Source organism: Mastigoproctus giganteus, chromosome 5 (genome assembly GCF_048544385.1).
Source record: "Mastigoproctus giganteus isolate SK-2022 chromosome 5, ASM4854438v1, whole genome shotgun sequence".
In the NCBI taxonomy this organism is placed as follows: Eukaryota; Metazoa; Arthropoda; class Arachnida; order Uropygi; family Thelyphonidae; genus Mastigoproctus; species Mastigoproctus giganteus.
Genome location: NC_143579.1, coordinates 81,004,204 through 81,024,662, shown reverse-complemented (window position 1 = coordinate 81,024,662; position 20,459 = coordinate 81,004,204). Strand labels below are relative to the sequence as shown.

Here is a 20,459-nt window from a genome sequence, read left to right as displayed (position 1 = left end):
TGAGTAAAAATGTGAGCAAACAATTGTGTGCTCATATTCTTAATTGTGTATCCTTTTCAGGGGGGAGGCAGGAAACCAGATGGCCACTGCCCCCCTGGCTGCAAAGTCACTAGGTGCTGGCACTCAACACTCAACATAACAACACACACATACTTACATACATGCACTTACTAGCCTTGGCTTTATGCCTTTTCAGGTGCTGCAGTGGCATATATGCGAAACCCTGGAAACTGCAATTTAAAAAAAAGCACTTTGACCTAGAGGAAGGATTCCGCAGTTATTAAGCTTACTAAATCCATTCAGAGCTTTAAACACCTCAGTCAGATTACTGTGCAGGTATTTAGACTCCACATTTTTTTTTTTTTTTTTTTTTATGTGAACCCCAAACACAAGAGGTATTAGAACCTATAGTACTTAGTACCATGCTTGGGTTGGAGGTTGAGAAGACGAAAGACGATATTTGTTGACATTGGACTTGAACTTCTGTAGATTGTAATTTTCAGGAAATACGTATGAACGAAGGTTGTTCCAGAAAACGGCAGTTGAATGAATAAATGAGGAAGATGAAAAGTTGGTTCTGTGGGTTTGAAGTTGGACGGTAAATGGATGTTGGCTGGTGGCAGCATGTGTTCGGACTGTTTTGAAAGAGAGAGCAGGAATTATAGAAGCCAATTCAGAAGAACAGTGCCCATGGACGTATCTGTAGAATAGGCATGCAGCAGAAACAGTACGTCTATGAGAAAGCGAGTGGAGAGACCCTGTTAGAGATGAATCATTAATTAACCTAACTGCCCTCTTCTGAATGGAATCAAGAAGCCTGAGAGAGGTTTTGGGGGCACCACCCCAGATGTGGGAACAATATTCCATGGCTGGGCAGATTTGCGATTTATACAGAGTGAGCAGTTGTTTGGAAGAAAAGTAACGCCGAGAGCGAAAGAGAAAACCAAGTTTTTTAGATGCAGAGGAAGCAATATTTGTAGTGTGCTTGTGCCAAGAGAGATTAGAAGTCAGGGTAATCCCCAAAAGAGATATATCATTTTGCCTAGAAATCGGAGTGTCACTAAATATAAGCATAGGAGCAGAAGGATCCTTTTTGCAAGATATAAGACAAGACTGAGTTTTAGAAGGGTTGAAATCAACTAAGTTGTCTTTGCCCCACTGGAGAATTACCTGAAGATCGGCATTTAAGGAATTGGTAGCAGATTTTCGAGAAGTTGAAGCTGATTGAGCAGGACAAGGTTTCTCAAAATGGAAAGTGGAATGCAATGTGCTATCACGGCCAAACTATGGATAGGATTTCCAGTCAATGGAAGAAGGTCATTAATATACAAGAGGAAAAGAGTGGGGGAAAGAACTGAACCTTGGGGGACACCGGCATTAGTGGAGAAGTTAGAAGACAGAGAGCCATCTACCATCACCCTCAGTGAGCGATCAGAGAGAAAACTGGATAACCAATTACTAAAAACAGTTGGAAAACCATAAGATGGAAGCTTGTTTAGAAGACCTTTATGCCAAACACGATCAAAAGCCTTTGAGATGTCAAGAGCAACTACTTGTTTCACCGAGCCTTTCCATTGAATTAGTCCATAAATGGGTAACATAAGCCAGAATGTCACCAGTGGATTGACAGTGACAGAATTCATACTGGCGATCATTGATCAGACGTAAGGTTTCTAGATAGTTTAAGAGTTGGTGGTTAATTGATTTCTCCATTACTTTAGAAAGAGTAGAAGTAATTGCAATGGGACGATAATTGGATGGGAGGGATTTGTAACCCTTTTTAGGAACTTGCTGGATATGAGCAAATTTCCAAGCAGAAGGAAAAACACCTTTGGAATAAGAAAGTGAAAAAAGGCAGCAAAAAATAGGAGTAAGTTCAGGAGCACAGGTTTTGAGAACAAGTGGAGAAATACCATCAGGAGCTTTCTTAGCATGAAGATTCATCAAAATCCTTCTGATATCCTTTTGACAGAAGACCACAGGAGGCATTGAATGGAGCATGTTGGGAATGGTGGGAGGTGTTTTACCAAGATCATTAATACATGAGCTGGAAGAAAAATGGGATGCTAGCAGGTCAGCTTGGTTGAAGTGACAACAGAACCATCTGGTTTGGACAGATGTGGGAGCAGAGATGGGCAAAAGTTGTGGCCAATAGCTTTGGCAAGAAACCAGAATGCTCGGCTACCATTGGGCAAGAAGCAAGTTTTCTACTCTTAGCCTGTTCAAACTCTAGTTTGGACTGATTAATAACTGCTTTACAATTGTTGCGAGCTTTGGTGTAGGCAGAAAATGAAACTGAAGAATTAGAAACAAGCCAATTACGATATGAAACATTCTTCTCTTGAACAGCCTTAGCACATTTATTGGAAAACCAAGGTTTAGATAAAGGACGAGATTTTAAAGTGGAGTGTGGGATAAAGGATTCCATTCCTGCAAGAATAATTTCACTGACACGATCTGAGCAAACATTGACATCAGAAGTTTTGAAACAGTAATCCGACCAAGGAAAAGAAGAAAAGAAGTCTCGCAGGTCATCCCATTTTGCATTCTTGTAATGCCAAACAACACAAGGTTGGGAATAGCCATGAGATAAAGGTTCTATTGGAGAAGAGACACTCACCAAGTTGTGATCTGAATTGCCTAAAGGACCTCTCACTTCAACCTTGTACTTAGAAGGGTTGTTTGTGAGAAAAAGATCAAGCGTATTGGCTGTATGATTAGGATTGTCCGGTATTCTTGTAGGTAAATGAACAATCTGTGCTAGTCATTAGTAATTGCAAAAGTCTCAGCATCTCGACCTGCTGGGTCGGTGTGAGTAGAAAACGGAAGCCAGCTGGACTTGTGAACATTAAAATCACCAAGGAAAATTACCTCACTGTTAGGAAAGTTGGACTGAAGAAAGTCAAGTTGCAAAGAGAGGAAGTCAAAGAGCTCCAAGTGATTAGTGGAGTCGGGAGAACGGTAGAGACAACAGATGAATTTGACACAATGAGGTAAAGAGATTTTAAGCCAGAGAAGATCAAAGAGAGGAGATTCCAAATTGCCAAGTCTCTGACGGAATATCAGAACGGACATATGCACAAGTACCACCTTTGAGGCGAAAGGAATCATACAGCGAATAATTTGGGCATCTGAGATGAGCAGTAGTTGAATCAACCGATAACTGAGATTCTGTCAGAAAAAGTACATGGGGTTTGGCAGACTGCAAGTGGAAATGGACATCATTGAGATTAGAATCAAGACCACGTGTATATTTGTGAAATAAATTAGGAAGTGCTTGGGAGGTTTTGATCTTTTCGCAGATAAGCTTGCTCTATTAGTTTTACAATTCATGATGTATTCAATAGTAAGAAAAAGTGGGTGGGACATGCTGTATGAATTAATGAAATTTTTGGATATGGCGTACACATTGTAAGAATATACCCAGATCCTTGACATAACGTGGCCTCGACAATGCTCCATGCATACACACTACTCAGATTCCCTCCAGTTACTATCTGGCAGAGTAGAGGTAGCAAGATTATACACTAGCTGATCCGGAAGCCTCCTAGAGAGTTACCAATAGGTTCGGTCCAGTGTACTAACTAGCGGCCGGCCTGCGAACACCGTTTTAGATCTGTACCCTCGAAATGTAAGGAATATTGAATCTCACCACGACGTTCATCCTAACCTCAAAAATCATCAATCATACTGCATGATGGAAGAGATAGGGAAGGGTTGACCGGAACTTAGCTCTAGAGACTAAACATGGGTTCCCTCACTTCAAGCCTCCAATAAGTAGAGTGGTGGTATTTCACCGGTTGATGAGAGTCATCTACCACCTAGTACTGCCTGGTAACATTGAGAGGCGGCGTTCCTCCATGTGGTGTGAGCGCCACACCTTGACCCCTGCTTACGTTGGTTCACACCTGGGTTGTCACCCACAGTGTGGTTTGCATGGAGGCTATACCCAGGATTACTAACAGTCCCACCACCACAATGAAGGTGCAAACAGAGGATTTGGCTGTCACAGACCGTCCGGACTTCGCCGAAATTGGGTCCACTTGACTTAGTGTCACCCGAATATCAGTTCCATCAGCGTTTTAGACTCCCAGGTATCAAGTACAGCTTGTCTAGCATATCTGAGAGAATGTCTGTGACAACCTCAAGGACATGCTGCAATTTGCAGAAATGAAGCCTTTCCTGGTAAAAGAACCCTTTTGTTCCCCTCACTAATCTCATTGTTCTTCTCTATACCCATTTCAACAGATCCACATTCTTCCTAAAAGGAGGTTTCATGACTTGTATACAATACTCTTGATTTTACCTAATCATTGCCTAATAATCACCTCCTTATCCCTGCTATCAAAATTCCTGTATATCATAGACAAAACCCTGTAAGCTGTCCTGACAGCCTGATTGCCTGCACTGCTTAGAGAATTTCATATCTCACTGCACAATTATTCCCTTTGTTTTCCATTGCCTTGAGTGTGGTACTACACAATTGGTATGTTATTCTGAGATTATGTAGTACCTTGCATTTGCCAATGTTAAACTTCAATTGCCACTTCTCAATACCATCAGCCTGATTTTTTTTAGAAATTGTTGCAGTAGTTCCTGATTACCATCAGTAACCACCCTGCCAAACTTAGAATCATCCACAAACTTAGACAGTATTCCTGATATGCCTTCATCAATATCATTAATAAACATAGAGAACAACAATGGACTCTGCACTGAACCCCAGTGGACTTCTCTAATAATATTAGATCAAAGAGAGTAGTGTCTGTTAATAACCACTCTGTCTTTTCACACTCAACCATCCTTTTATCCATATCTGTAAATTGCCATTAATGTTATACTGCTGAAATGTATACAGTAGTCTTTTATGCACAATAGTAGCAAATGCTTTTCTGAAGTATATAGATGTCAAAATAATTTTTTTGCATCCAGTTCTTTTGCTACTGCATCATACACTGGTGCCGCGAAACTTAAGGACCAACACTATTTCTAAAGGTTACAACCACAAAATCAAACAAAACAGACTGTAGCAATTTGCATCACTGTGGCCATTCAGTAGAAAGCTGGTGCACGTGCAAGAATTTGAATTGTGATGAGAGGGCTCACATAGACAGATAAAAGCAGCAGTTCGGCAGTTATGTGCAAATTACCAAATGGTGAGAACGATTGTTACAGATGTTCGATTGGTTTCATACAGTGCTACAGACGATGAAATGGCCAGTAGACAACATCTGGATGACTTTACCCGGGGTCGAATAATTGGGAAGGTTGAGGAGTGTGGCTGCAGAGTTCGGTATCACCCAAAGCATCATCTCATGTGCATGGCTGGCCTTCAGATTGACAGGTACAGCTGTTCAAAGGGCCAGTGGTGGTTGTCCATGAAAAACAACACCCAATGATGACTGCTATATACTCCTACAGGCCAAGAGGGATTGACACCAGACAGCGGGATCCATTGCAAACCAGCTGCACAGGATGCAGAATATCACAGTTTACTGTGGCCAGGTGACCCCACAACGGTGGACTGTTTGCCTGACGGCCAGGATGCTGTGTCCCTTTAATACCTGCCCATCGGAGATACCATTTACAGTGGTGCATCGAACACAAGGGCTGGACAGCAGCGCAATGGGAGTGAGGTACTCTTTACTAATGTGAGTAGATTCAGTCTCAGCAGTGATTCTGGACATCAGCTAATCTGGCGAGAGGTTGGCACACGATATCACCCCGCAAACATCACTGAAAGGGATCAATATGGTGGTCGACGTATTCTCGTCTGGGGAGGCGTTATCTTGGATGGACGTACACAACTTCAGATACTGGAAGGCGGTACTGTAACCAGCGTATACTACTCTACTGAGATGATCCTTCTCCATGTGTGTCTGTTCCGAGGTGCCATTGGCCCCGAGTTCGTGTTTATGGATGATAATGCCATACCCAATTGCACTGCAGCTGTTGATATGCTTTTGGAAAGTGAGGACATTGTTCGTATGTATTGGCCTGCCTGTTCCATTGATCTAAATCCCATCGAACCCATATGGGACGCTCTGGGGAGATGCCTAGTGGCACATCCACACCCACCAGCCGAAGATGGAGCTGACAGAGGAATAGACGATGTTACCGCAAGAACTTATCCACAACATTGTTCTAAGTATGGACAAGCGGTGCAAAGCCTGCATTGACATTAGGAGTGGCCATATCTCCTACTGACTGAGGACCACCTCTTCCCTTTGTTCCATCTTTGACATTGATGTATCTGTATCATTTGCAGACAGTGCTTGCTGTGTTCCCATTTTTGAATAAAGTCCCTCTGTACCGTTTTGTTTCCGGCGTGGTTTCTTTCATCATTTCTGTACCTCACGAGGTTCCTTTGGTATACTTTTCCCATATTCAGGCCACTCCCATGAGAAGCTACATGTGAAAACCTGATTGGTCCTATAGTTTTGCACACCAGTGTAGTGTAGTATCCCATCAGATTGGTCCTCTTAACAGATCAATACTGTGACTTCTGTATAATAACATAACTACATTACTTCTTTAACCAGTGACTCCATTATTTTTCCTGGAACAGAAGTCAAGCTAATAGGTCTGTGATTACTCACTTTTTCCCCCTTTGCAAGTGAGGATAAACTTGCTCAGCTGATAGGGACCAATCTCCTTAAATTCAAGAATGCTCTTAACGTATGGCTATAGGTTTGCTTACCTCTTTTGCTGCCTCCCTTAATATAACTGGATAGATTCCAGCCACCCCAGGTGCCTTTTTTTGTGTTTGGTTTCAACCAATTCTCTTCCACTTTCCTCTCAGTATCACAAAATCATTTACCTCCCTGTTAGAATTTAAAACATTTCTGGCATCCCATCCCTAAAAAAATTCCTGATATCTGAATGTAGATGCAAAATACCCATTCAGTTTGTCTGCAACCCGAGCAGCATAATTAACAGCTAATCCATTCATATCTAGTGTACCAATGTGACTCAACCTTTTCCTTCCATTGTTTACATAAGTTGAAGAAGCCTTTTCTCTGCATTATCTGCCAGAGACTTCTCATAATCTGCCTCATGCCTTTGTCATGACTGCACACTAGTTTATATCTGCTGTAGACTCTGTGTCACCTGATACTTTATATGCATCCCATGTATTTTTTTTTTTTTTTTCTCTTCCATTAGTCTCATCACTTCATCTGACATCCATTTAGATTTAAACCTTGAACACTTTCTTAGTTGGCATGAAAAGCCTTGTGACTTCTGTAATTATTTCCCTGAATGTCTCCCATTTAGAATTTGCTGTTAGTAACATCAGTTGGTCCCACTGTGTAGAATTTAAAATCTGTCTGAGATGACTGCAATCACCTTTACAAAAGTGAAAGCCCTTCTCTTTACCCTTGATGGTAGTTACATCTTTAAGTAAATCCCACATCAATACATTGTGATCACTGCCACCTAATTGTTCTTCTATCTGCAATTCTTATTGCATGAAGAGTTGCTGCTAATGATCAAATCAAGGTTATTGCTTTTTCCTGTTGCCTCTCTAACACGTTAGTGTAGAAAACAGTCATCCAGTATATCCCCAAATGTCATGCTACTATGTGAATGACATACTAAGAAGTTTTCAATATCTGGAAAGTTAAAATCCCCCATTATACATTATAATTTCCTGGCCATTGTATTTTTTTGTACAGTTGTTCATTATACTCATCAAAGTCATTAAGCCTATAGTATACTCCTATTCTTATTTTACTTTTCCCAGTGCTTATGTCACACCAAACTGACTGAACATTGCACTGACCTTTCATGTCATCTTGATGCCTTAGATTTTATATTCTTCTTAACTAAGAGAATAACCCCTTCCTGCCCTGTCTGTCCTTTCTATGCATATCGTACTCCCACTATCAAGTTCTACCTCCAGTCTGAGTAATACAATGTCTCCGATATCCCTTCAGTGTTTACATTTGGTGACTTGACCAATACTTCAAATTAATTTACTGTGCTCCTTACATTAGTGTTGCCTCTGTCAGGCAACATTACTCACTCTCCCCACTCACTTTAGCATCTTTTCACAGTCATATAATACAAAGGTCATTGAAAGACAATTGCAGTATGCCATAGACTACATCAACTTTTGGGCAATGGTTAATGGTTTCAGGTTCTCATCTCTGAAGACCATCTGCATACACTTTTTTTGTCACAAATGGAACCATCACCATGAACCAGGACTCAAGTGCGGGCAAAACATCGTTCCAGTAGTACCCGAGACAAAATTCTTGGGACTCAGATTTGATAATAGGTTGACATTTCTACCACATATCCATTAACTGTGGACAAAGTGCACAGGGGAATTGAACCTTCTATGTGTGATATCCTCCAATAAATAGGAAGCAGACACTGCACTCTACTCTGCCTTTATCGTGCACTTGTCCGACCTAAATTAGATTATGGGTCCCAAGTGTACATTGGCTAGAAACGGTTTACTATGATGGCTAGACCAAGTTTACCATCTGCATTGCTATAGGAGCATTTAGAACATCCCCTGTTCAGAGTTTATGCATCGAAGCAGGTGAACTACCACTATTTCCTTCAACTAAACAGTTGTCATTAAAATATAATTTTAAACTGAAATTCCTGCCAGACAACCTCTGTGGACATCTGTTTTTGAGTCAATATGGGAAACTCTCTATAACACCTGTCTGACTGCTAACCATTCCTTTGTTATCTGGAGCCAAGAGCTGACAGGGATTTAAATTTAAAAGTATATTTTAATGTTGTTGCTGAGTCAAGGCAACGACTTCCACCCTGGCATGCTCGCATACCATCATGCAATTTCTCCATTAAAAATTGGGGTAAGCCCACCACCTCATCTTCTGTCTACCATTAACTCTATATTGCTCACTGAGCTGAATACTCTGACTTCTTGCCTGTCTTTGCTGATGGCTCGAAGTCAAAGTTATCTATTGGATCTGCTGCTGTCTTTCCAGGTAGTACTATATCTAGGAAGGTTCCACGTGAATGCAGCATATATGTTTGTATATATAGAGTTAGCTATAGAGTTAGCCTTGGACTACATTGAAACTCATAAGTACAAAAGTACTTAAGAAAGAAAAGTACTTACAAAGGAAGAGACTCTGAGAGGACATAAGAAAATTTAACACAAGAAAAATAGAACAAGCATTAAGGGAAAACAAAGGACTAAAATCAGCAGCCATGAGCAGAAATAGAGAAAAACAAATGATACTGAAACTGAAGAATAGCAATGGTGTACTTATAAATAGCATAGAAGGCATAATCCAAATAGCAGAAGACTACTATAGAGAATTATACAAGGAGCGAGGGAATGATGCCAGCAGTAGGGAAGATGGATCGCAAATTAGTAACACATATGAAATACCCAGTCTGGGTACGAGGTTAGCCTGTGCGGACGTAGCTCCTTGAAGCTCTTGAAACAGAGAAGTTTTTCCTGATTTATTTTCTGATTTATTAGTTTAAATTGTCATATTAACTTATTTTCTAGAGTAGCTTTATATTCCTAGTTACGATACTTAGTTTAAAGTTTAACTTAGACAGAGATTTTGTAGATATTAGTATCGGTAACGGTATCAAATCCACGTGTCACAAATTGAACGAGAGGTCTTTTTTTTTAACCAAATTTAGTTGATTTATTAACCAATTGTTATATCAAATTATCTTCTATAAGTAGATTATAGACCTAGTCGGGATCCTTAGTTTATTCTAAATTGAGATAGCGAGATTTGGAAGCTAATCAATACTTACGAGTCCGTAGAAGTACCGTTCGAGAATTCCCGCCATTTTTACATGATAGCATAAGCTTAGTTTAGTATAGTGCATAATATAATATTGTCAATTAATCAGTAAATCTATTAATCTTGATAAACTTTATTGTCAATTAAATTGTATTTTTAACTCTATATATATATAACGACTTAATCGTAACAAATAATTAATATATAACTATAGTGGTACACGTGATACGGAAGTTGTATAAAGGGAACTCGTAGAAAACACTAGATACCGAAAAAAAAAATATATATATATAACATAACTGTTTTGGGATATAACTTAAGGATTTAATTTTTGTTTTGAAATTTTATTGAATTAAATCGGAATCATGACTCTGACCAGAGCAGCAAAGCAAAAGGCTCAAGCTAATGGGAGTGCTGTGGTTCAGGGGAGAACCGAGGGGGGCAGTTGCCTCTGAATCACAGTCTTTTAAAATGCACTGTTTGCTTGATGTTTGCGGAGCAGTCGGGTACGGGACATGATACTGCCAAGGGGGATGTCTTTGTGTGTGCACGATGTAAGGAGTGCAAGGAAATCAGGCGACAACTCAGCGTTGTTATGGGCCTTTATGAGAGCTTGAAGGACGGGGTGGATGCCCTAGAAGGAAATAAATTGAGGGGCCCATCAAGCTCTCAGCTGCCCACATCAACGCCAGAGCTTGCACTTGGTCATCAGGTAACACAGAGGCAGCCCCCTAGGCAGAATGCGCTGGTCCCACAGGAACTAGTACTGTAGTTGTTGGTGACTCTATTGTCAGGGAAATGGGGAACATGCTTTGTAAAAAGGATAGGTGGAATAGGACCAGGTATGTCTGCCAGGGGCAAAGGTTGATGACGTTGTAGAGCGGATATCATCTTTTAAGGGCACAAAAGGTGATATAGTTGTACACGTTGGCACTAATGATATTAAGAGTAGGAGACCAGCGGAATTAATTAGCAAGTAGGGGTCAATGTTGAAAAAAACCGTGAATTAGGGTTGAATTTGAAAGTGTCTGCAATTCTGCCCAGACACGATAGGAGGGAGTATATGATGAGAGCCTTGTCAATCAATTCGGCCCTGGAGGGATTGTGCAAGGCTCAAGGGGTAGAATTTTTTTCAGCCTGGACTGTACTTGTTAACAGGAGAGATTGCTTCTACAGGGATGGGATACACTTAAATAGAAAGGGTGCAAGAATTTTTGCTGATGCTGTCGAGGCAGTGTTAGGTGGGTCGGAAAACTGCTAGTTGGGGGGGATACAAGGACTAATAGATTAACAGTAGCCACTGGCAGAGGTGGAAGTGATTCTTGCACTGCTTCTATTGAAATGAGCAGAAGCCTGAAAAACAAGATGCAGGATATTTCAGAGACTGCTGGGAGTCATTGCGGTACAAGTAAACACATGGGTTGTGTTAGGGTAGCTAAGAATAGAAACAGGTGCATGTATACCTGCGTGTACACCAATGCTAGGAGTTTTGTAAATAAACTTGATGAATTTGAGGTATTGCTCAAAACATCAAAGGCAGATATTGTTGGGATATCAGAGACGTGGTGTCACACAGAAATAAGTAATGCGGAACTGGAATTTGGGGAATACAATGTGTATAGAAAGGATAGACAGGACAGGAGGGGAGGAGGGGTTATGCTATTAATTAAGAAACACATAAGATCCAAGGAAGTGAAGCCAGTCGACATCGATGGACAGGGCAGTGTCGAGTCAGTTTGGTGTGACATAAGCATAGGGAAATCAAAATTGAGAGTAGGAGTGTGCTATAGGCCTAATGACTCTGATGAGTATAATAAGATATTGTACAGGGAAATAGAGTGGGCCAGTAAATCAGAGAGTCTTATAATGGGGGATTTTAATTTCCCAGATATTGACTGGAATTTGTGGGTTGGTCACTCTAGCAAGGCTTTTGTGGATTTATTGGATGATTGTTTTCTACATCAGCATGTTCGTGAGACAACAAGAGGGAGCAATACTCTTGATCTGATTATCAGTAGTGATTCTTCATGCATTAAGAATCTGCAGATAAATGAACCACTAGGTGGCAGTGATCACAGTGTGTTGAAGTGGGATTTACTCAAGGAGGTAACTACCATCAGAGGTAAAGGGAAGGGTTTTTGTTTTCGTAAAGGTGACTATGATGGTCTGAGACAGTATTTAAATTCTATACAGTGGGACCAACTGATGATGTTACCAACAGCGAACTCAAAATGGGAAGCATTCAAGGAACTAATCTTGGAGGCTACCAGGCTTTACATACCAACTAAGAAATATTGTTCAAGGTTTAGGCCTAAATGGTTGTCAGATGAACTAATGAGGCATGTGGCAGAGAAGAAAAATGCATGGGATACATACAAATTAATGGGTGACATGGAAGCCTATGATAGATATAAATTGGTCTGTAACCAAGTCACAAAGGAGATTAGGCAGGCAAAGGCAGACTACGAAAAATCCTTGGCAAAGGATGCAAAGAAAAACAGAAAAGAGTTCTTTACATATTTAAACTCGAGAAGGAAAGGGATGAATCAGATTGGTCCACTGGATATTGATGGTTCAACAGTTGAGGATCCTGCTCAGGTGGCTAACAATCTAAACGAGTATTTTGCATCTACATTCACGCATGAGGAGTTATTCAGGAAGGAGAATGATGCAGGTAAAGTAAACATTGGCAGTGAGCTGGATGATTTTGTAATAACTGAGAGGAAAGTGGAGGAGAGATTGTTGAGGATAAACATAAAAAAGGCACCTGGGGTGGATGGGATCTATCCAGTTATATTAAAGGAGGCAGCAAAGGAAGTAAGCAAACCCCTAGCCATAATTATGAGAGCTTCTTTGGACTCAGGGGAGGTACCCATAGACTGGAGATGTGCAAATGTAACCCCAATTCACAAAGGAGGATCAAAGGCTGACACAAGTAATTATAGACCTGTTAGTTTAACTTCTGTTCCAGGTAAGTTAATGGAGGCACTGGTTAAAGAAGCACTGCAGGATCATCTAGACAAGAATTCAGTTATAGCTCAGACGCAGCATGGTTTTGTTAAGGGCAGGTCTTGCCTGACCAATTTGATTGGATACTATGATGTAGTCACAAAAGAACTGGATGCAGGGAATAACTTTGATATTATATATTTGGATCTTAGAAAGGCTTTTGATACTGTTGCACATGGAAGACTGCTGCACAAATTGGAGCAGTGTGGCATTGGAGGCAAATTGCTGCTATGGATAAGGGGATGGTTGAGTGGCAGAAGACAGAGAGTGGTAATCAATGGACACTGCTCAACGTGGACTAATGTTATTAGTGGAGTTCCTCAGGGTTCAGTGTTGGGTCCGTTGTTGTTTTCGGTGTTTATGAATGATATTGATGATGGGATATCAAGTTTAATGTCCAAATTTGCAGATGATACAAAGGTTGGCAGGGTTGTTAAGGACACTACTGACGCTATGCTGCTGCAACAGGATCTGGAAAGGTTGAACAGATGGGCTGAGAGGTGGCAAATGAAGTTTAACATTGACAAATGTAAAGTACTACATATGGGAAACAGTAGCCCCAGAGCAACGTATCAACTCTGCGGTACTACACTGACAGTGGTGGAGAATGAAAAGGACCTGGGGGTAATTGTGCAGGCAGATATGAAGTTCTCTGAGCAGTGCAGACGAGCTGCAAGAGTAGCTCATGGTGTCTTGTCAATGATATACAGGAATTTTTCTAGCAGGGATAAGGAGGTGATTATTCCCTTGTATAAGGCAATGGTTAGGCCACATCTTGAGTACTGTATACAGGTCTGGAGGCCTCATTTCAAGAAGGATGTAGAGCTGCTGGAACGGGTACAGAGAAGGGCAACAAGATTAGTGAATGGAACAAAGGGTTGCTCTTACGAAGAAAGGCTTAAGTTTTGCAAATTACAGAGTCTGGAGACTAGGCACCGGCGAGGTGATCTGATAGAGGTGTATAAGGCTTTGAATGGTTTGAGCATGCTCAATGCCAATGGGATTCTTCATCTTGCTCAGAATAATCACCTCAGAGGGCATAAATTCAAATTGAGGAAGGACGGATGTCGGATAGATGTGTGGAAATTTGCCTTTGGCCAGCGGGTGGTTGGTTGGTGGAACCGACTTTCATCACTTGTTGTTGAAGTTGATAGCCTAAACAAATTTAAGGCTCAACTGGACAGGTATTTTGAACGAACGGAGGGGTGAAATGGGAGTGGGGTTTTTTTTTTTTTTTTGGCTGATGCTGAATAAGCTTGCTTTCTTGCATCATATGCCTCTACTAATGCTAATTCTGATGCTAAATTAGTAACACATATGAAATACCCAGTTTTCTTCCTAATGAGATAGAACATGCGTTGAAGAAAATGAAGAATGAGAAAGCCCTGGGGGGAATATGGCGTTACTGTAGAGTTGTTAAAATTGGGAGGAAGAGACATGACACAAAAACTGGCAAGACTCTTCACAAAATGCATTAGAAAAGTTGTGATTCCTAAGGAGTGGAATAATGCAATCATAGTTTTGCTGCATAAGAAAGGAGATAAATCAGAAATTGGAAATTATAGACCAATTAGCTTGTTATCCCACATCTACAAGTTGTTCACAAGGGTCATTACTAACAGATTAGAACGAATACTTGATGAGAATCAACTGAAAGAGCAAGCTGGCTTTAGGACAGGATTCTCAACTATGGATCACCTTCACGTAATATCACAGCTAATGGAGAAAGCAAATGAATATAAAACACCATTATGCCTGGCATTTGTGGATTATGAAAAGGCATTTGACTCCATACAGCATAAGGCAATGTTTCGGGCACTGGAAAGACAAGGCATGGATACCCCATATATTGACTTTGAAGAAAATATATGAGCACATTACCTCCTTTATTAGACTAGACAAAGACAGTGGCAAATTTAAAATTGAGAAAGGAGGTCGACAAGGAGACATATCTCCAAAGTTGTTTGAGGAAGCTTTCAGAAGATTAGACTGATTGCAGAAAGGAGTCAGTGTGAATGAAGAGTACCTAAACCATTTAAGATTTGCAGATGACATTGTGGTCGTAAGCCACGGTCCCAAAGAATTGGAAGAAAATCTGAATCAGTTATGCACATTTAGTAAGGATTTTGGACTAAAGATGAATATAGCTAAAACAAAAGTAATGACGAACAACTATGCCACAGAAAGGGACATAATGATTGATGGAGCAGTAATTGAAAAGGTGGAGTCATATACCTATTTGGGACAAGTTATTAGCTAATAATGATAAATGGCTGGAAGTCAAAAGAAGAATAAATTTTGTATGGATAGCATTCAGGAAATATAGTCACATACTGAGGAGCAATATCCCAGTTTGTCTGAAACGTAAAATAATGAACCAATGTGTACTCCCCACCATGACTTATGAAAGTGAAACTTTGGCACTCACCAAAAGAATGGAAGAGAAGCTGAGAACTACACAGCGAGAATGGAATGAATTATATTGGGAATCAGACTGTTAGATAAGAAGAGAAACACGTGGATTAGGCTGCAAACTCAAATATAGGACATTCTTATCAAAACTAAAGAACTAAAATGGTCTTAGGCAGGACACATAGCTCGAAGACATGACAGATGGACTAATAAAATAACAGAATGGTACTCAAGAAGAGCTATAAGAAAACCTGGAAGACAATAGCAGAGATGGATAGATGAAATTCATGAGTTTGTGGGTAATAAATGGATGGCCATTGCACAAAACAGAAGGAACTGGAAAGTTGCTGGAGAGGGCTTGATCCTACAGTGGATTGAAAATGGCTGATGATGATGAAGTACCGAAGTGTATGGTGTATACTGACTTTATTAAGTATACTACAGTCTGTATCAGGGATGAGATATAATCCTCATCCTCACCTGACCCTGGTCCAGCAGACGTTACATTCTCTTTCTGAATGTTCTCTTTGACAACCATTTCTGCTGAATCCCAAGCCACATTAGGATCAATGGTAATGAATTGCTGACACCACTGCCATATCACTGCAACAACATAACAACAGTAGCCTGTTAGTTCCTTATACAGACTACAGGCAGGTAATACACTCTAAATTACTCTCCCAGTGGCATGGCATCTTGGTGGGCAGGTTACAAACAAGCTATATCAGATAAAGTCTGTTAACCAACACTGGCAGTCTAGTCTGAGCAGGAATCATAGAGAGCAAGTTGTTCCAGCTTGCCTCCGCATAGGACATAGTTATCTTACATATGCATTCCTGCTGAGGGCAGATGACTCTTCTATGTGTGAGGATTGTGACACCTTTTAAACATTCTTCATATTTTATGCAAGTGCCCATAATATAGACAGGAACGTTTTATAAATTTTAATGTTTTTACTCATCTGACTGATCCTTATAAACTCGGTCAGATTTTATCTGACAATGACAATGTGTCGGCTGTCTTTAAATTTTTAAATCAGTAAACCTTTTCTCTTGTATTTAAATATAATTTTATACCTTTTTACATATTTATATTAGTATACCTTTTTACTAATATAAATATGTAATAAGAAACCTGCTTGAGAGCAGGGAACTAGAAGAAAACCTTTTTACATATTTTTATATATACTGATATAGTGACCTAAGTAATTAGGTCACTGAAATTTCTACTGTTATATTGTATGGGGAGTGGTTTTGGTGCATTATAGCCCTAGTTGCTGATGTGAGTGCGCCAATAAAACCCAAACAAACAATTATAGATGTTCAGTTTCTGCTGCATGCCTTTTCTGTAGATATTTCCATGAACACCGCCTTTTGAATTGGCATCTGAAATTCCCTCATTCTCTTTGAAACCAGTGTGAATATGTGGTACAACCACTCGGAATCCATTCACCATTTAACTCCAAATTCACAGAACCAGCATTTTTTCCTCCTCGTTTATTCCTTCTACTTTTGTTTTCTGAAACAACCTTTCTTCACATTTATTTCCCAATCTACAGAAATTCAAGTTTAATCCCAACAAGTGTATTCTGCCCTGTCAACCTTCAACTCATTCTCAGTACTAAGTACTGTAGGTTCTAACACTTTATTAAAAAAAAAAAACCTTTAGAACTAAGTACTTAAAACTCTTAGAAAGATAGGAAATAAAAAGGATCCAATACAAATTCAGAATGAATGAAAAGATAAAATTAGTATTTGCCATATGGTGCAAGGAAGATCTAGTATTTTCTACTGCAGCAGAATAAAATGAAAAGTAATAAAAAAATAAAACCACTAAAACCCTTTTTGCACATTCTTCTCATCATGCAGCTAATTTTTGAATCCTTGACAGTTTGGGAGAAATCAAAAGCCAGCGCATTGGAGGTAACTTATTCTAGTGGTCTTCAGCTTGTTTGCTAAAACTTCCTACAGTCCAGTCCAGTCTATGCCACCTTCCCTATAATTTGAATTTATGTACCCTATTTCCAGTATTATTTAGAAAATATGTTCCTTCTATCTACAAGTTACGGCCACTCTGATTAAAAAAAAAAAAAAAAATCTCCAAAAATTACATTGTATACACTTTTGTGTTGGGGAAATTCAACTGCTGCTTGATCATAGGCAGATATGGGTTGTTGTGTGGATATTTCTTTAGCAGAGCCATTGATCATGTGATAATCATATGAAGCTGCCTTATGATAGGCAGGGATTTTTTAGCACAAATTCTATATAGTTGCATAGTTCAAAAAATTTTTGTGCAGTTCCAATTCTTTTTATCTGAATATATGTAGTTTTCACAATTCAAAAAATTCCTTAAATTCTGGTGGATTCATATGAGAATTGTACTAACTCAAAGTGCATTGTGTATTTTGAGAAATGCTCCTGATAATATAATTTTTTAGATATATACAAAAAAAATTCATCTTAAATGTGTGTAACTAATTTGAGGGATACCAGTAATTCAAGAATTATTAAAATCTTCATTTCTGAACATTATAATCTCCTAGTAGGTTTTGGCTAGATGCACAATTTATTATTTTAATAGATATCATGAAAACTTGTTACTATATATAGCATATAAAATATTTGTAGTAATGACATAAGTCAGTTTGTTATGTTGTTCTTAGAAGTTTTATCTCAGCTATATTTTTGAATTATATTATTTAGATTAACAGTTGTATTAATAATATTCTGATGCCATTAAAATTTTCATATATTTCAGAGCGATTGAGGGATACATTAATTCATGAAATGTGTCATGCTGCTAGTTGGCTTATTCATGGTTATCGAGATGGACATGGTCCCTTATGGAAATTTTGGTAAATCTGTTGTATATTAGTTTTTGTATCTGAATAATTCATTGTACAAACTTTTAATGCCATATTGAAATTATAGCAGAGATAATGTGAATTTTTTTTTTTTTTTTTTTAGTGGTTATGTGAATTCTAAAAGATATTTAGAATTTAATACATCATTTTATTTAGAATAAAACGTATTTAGAATGGTTGACTCATCTCATAAACTAAAAAGATTAAATTACACCACTCTGCATGGTTTTTGATGTTTGTAAACTAATAGCTGTTTTTAACTCAGTTTTTACATTGATTTCAGAAATGGTATTCGTTTCCTTTTATCACATCATTTTTTCATAAATTACTTAAGTTGATGTCATGAGCTGTATTATTGAACGCATTAAGATTGGAATAAATGCAGGGAATTTTTAAACTAAATCTTCACATGTTGGCAACACTGCCTTCACTCATTTGTTTCTTTACTTTGAGAGCTCCATGCAGCAGTGTTTATCAGTGTGAGTGGAGTTATCATATCATTTTTGAGGTTATCATATCAAACTTGTGCTGAAAAGTGAGTAAAATGTCTTCATGCAAGTGTTTGAACAATCTGAACTTATTTTGTTATATTTGTGGAAGTTATGTAGGCCTCAAGCAAAGACAAGATATTATAAAGAATATCTTGAATTTATAAAAATGTGTATTGTGCTTATTTTGGAGTGAAACTCCAAGATAAACAGCGGGCTCCACATAAAGTTTGACGAACCTGTGTTGAAGCATTGAGATTTGGATAAATGGTAAAAAGAAGGCTATGTCATTTGCAATTCCCATGGTTTGGTGGGTGCTTACAAACCAGTGTCATGATTGTTACTTTTGCTTAGTTAATGTAGAGAGATACAATGCAAAAAGTAAGGAGGGCATTGTGTATCTTAATATTCCATCTGCCGTTAGACCAGTCCCACATGGATAATATATGCTGATTCCATGCCCTCCACTTATATTGGAGAATGTAGCAGCAGAGAGTGCTCAAAGTAAAACTGAAGTGTACATGCCCGGAGACATTGAGTCCAGTCCTCAACTATTTTCACAGATTGAACTAATTCTTTACATCAAGCTTTATATCAAGAAGGTCCTGCTTCAACTTGTACAAAATTCCTATTTATCACCCAAGTGAAGCTAAAATAAGATATTTTTGTTGGGCCTCAAATTTGCAAACTGAGATGGAACTGAGATTTTGAAGGAACTATGAATAAAAGAGAAAAACGGTCTTGGATTAGCTTCAGGTTTGTTGAGAACTTCTTAGGGAACAACAAGGATCCAGACTAAAAAAATATAGTTGAAAATATGTTGGCAAACTGCAAGAAGCTGGGCTGGGCCAATTTCTCATTTTTCCACTTCATTGACTACTTCCCAGAAAATCTAGGAAGTGTTAGTGAAAAACAGAGTGAGAGGATTCACCAGGACATTACAGACATGGAGATGAGGTACCAAGGGGAGGTGGAATGTCAACATGATGGTTGACTATTGCTCTGTGCTGAGGAGGGACTGTAAAGTAAAAGGATCTGCAAGAAAATCAAAAGAAATGAAAATTTGGCTCATCATAGATCAGTTTTTAAAATGAGGGGTAAGTGTTTAGTGGACTTTGTACTACACTGCCCTTTTTAATAGGGTTTTCAACATGTATTTAAACATAAGTCTGGTAAAAGTAGCATATTGTTATAATTTCAGTGCACAAATTCTGCCAAAATTAATAAAAATTTGTGAAAAATCAAATTTTCGTTTGTGATTTTTTAAGAAACCTGACACATTGGAAACAAACAAAGTCATATTTGAAATTAGCAATAGAAAATGATTCAGGAACACCCTTTTCTGAAAAAAACATCAGTGAATTTTTTTTCAAAATGCAGAGTACTGTTATTTATGCCATGTGCTACATATAGTACATGTAGCACATTCATATATATTACTGTTGAAGCTCTCTTTTTAACGTACCACACGTTATAACATCCTGTGTGGTTAGTCCCAGCCAATTTCTCATTAACCTAATGCCATTTTATGAACAATCGATATAACAACTGTTTTCTCATTCCCCCTGGTGGGTCGTTTCATAGAGCTTCGACTGTATGTATTAATGTTATTGTGAGTGTAGTGGAAGAGGGACGTCTAGAAATAGTTAAGTGGCTAACCTAAACTTATGCTTTGGATAATAACATTGTTTCCACCATGCAGATTCTTGTGATCATTCCCTCTAGTTAAAAAATACCCTATGAAAAGGTAAAGATAATATTGATAAACTCTGTGTCTTAGACAATGATAGACAATTTCAAAATAAAATCTGCAATAGAAACAACTGTCTTTTACAAGGAATTTGATCTGTCAAATTATGAATCTATTGCTACAAATCGCTTTGGAGTGTTAACAGTAGCATTTCCCCAAAGAACTGTATTATTACTTCTAAT

The 20,459-nt window shown here is 38.8% G+C and overlaps 1 protein-coding gene across 1 annotated transcript in view; it reads left to right on the top strand.

The window, feature by feature from the left end:
* Positions 1–20,459, top strand: part of LOC150085523 (germ cell nuclear acidic protein-like) — a 114,494-nt gene that overhangs the window by 54,372 nt on the left and 39,663 nt on the right. The window contains exon 3 of the mRNA XM_090374588.1: positions 17,934–18,030. Coding sequence (XP_090230714.1) covers positions 17,934–18,030 — 97 coding nt within the window. The remainder of the gene's footprint in view (positions 1–17,933; positions 18,031–20,459) is intronic.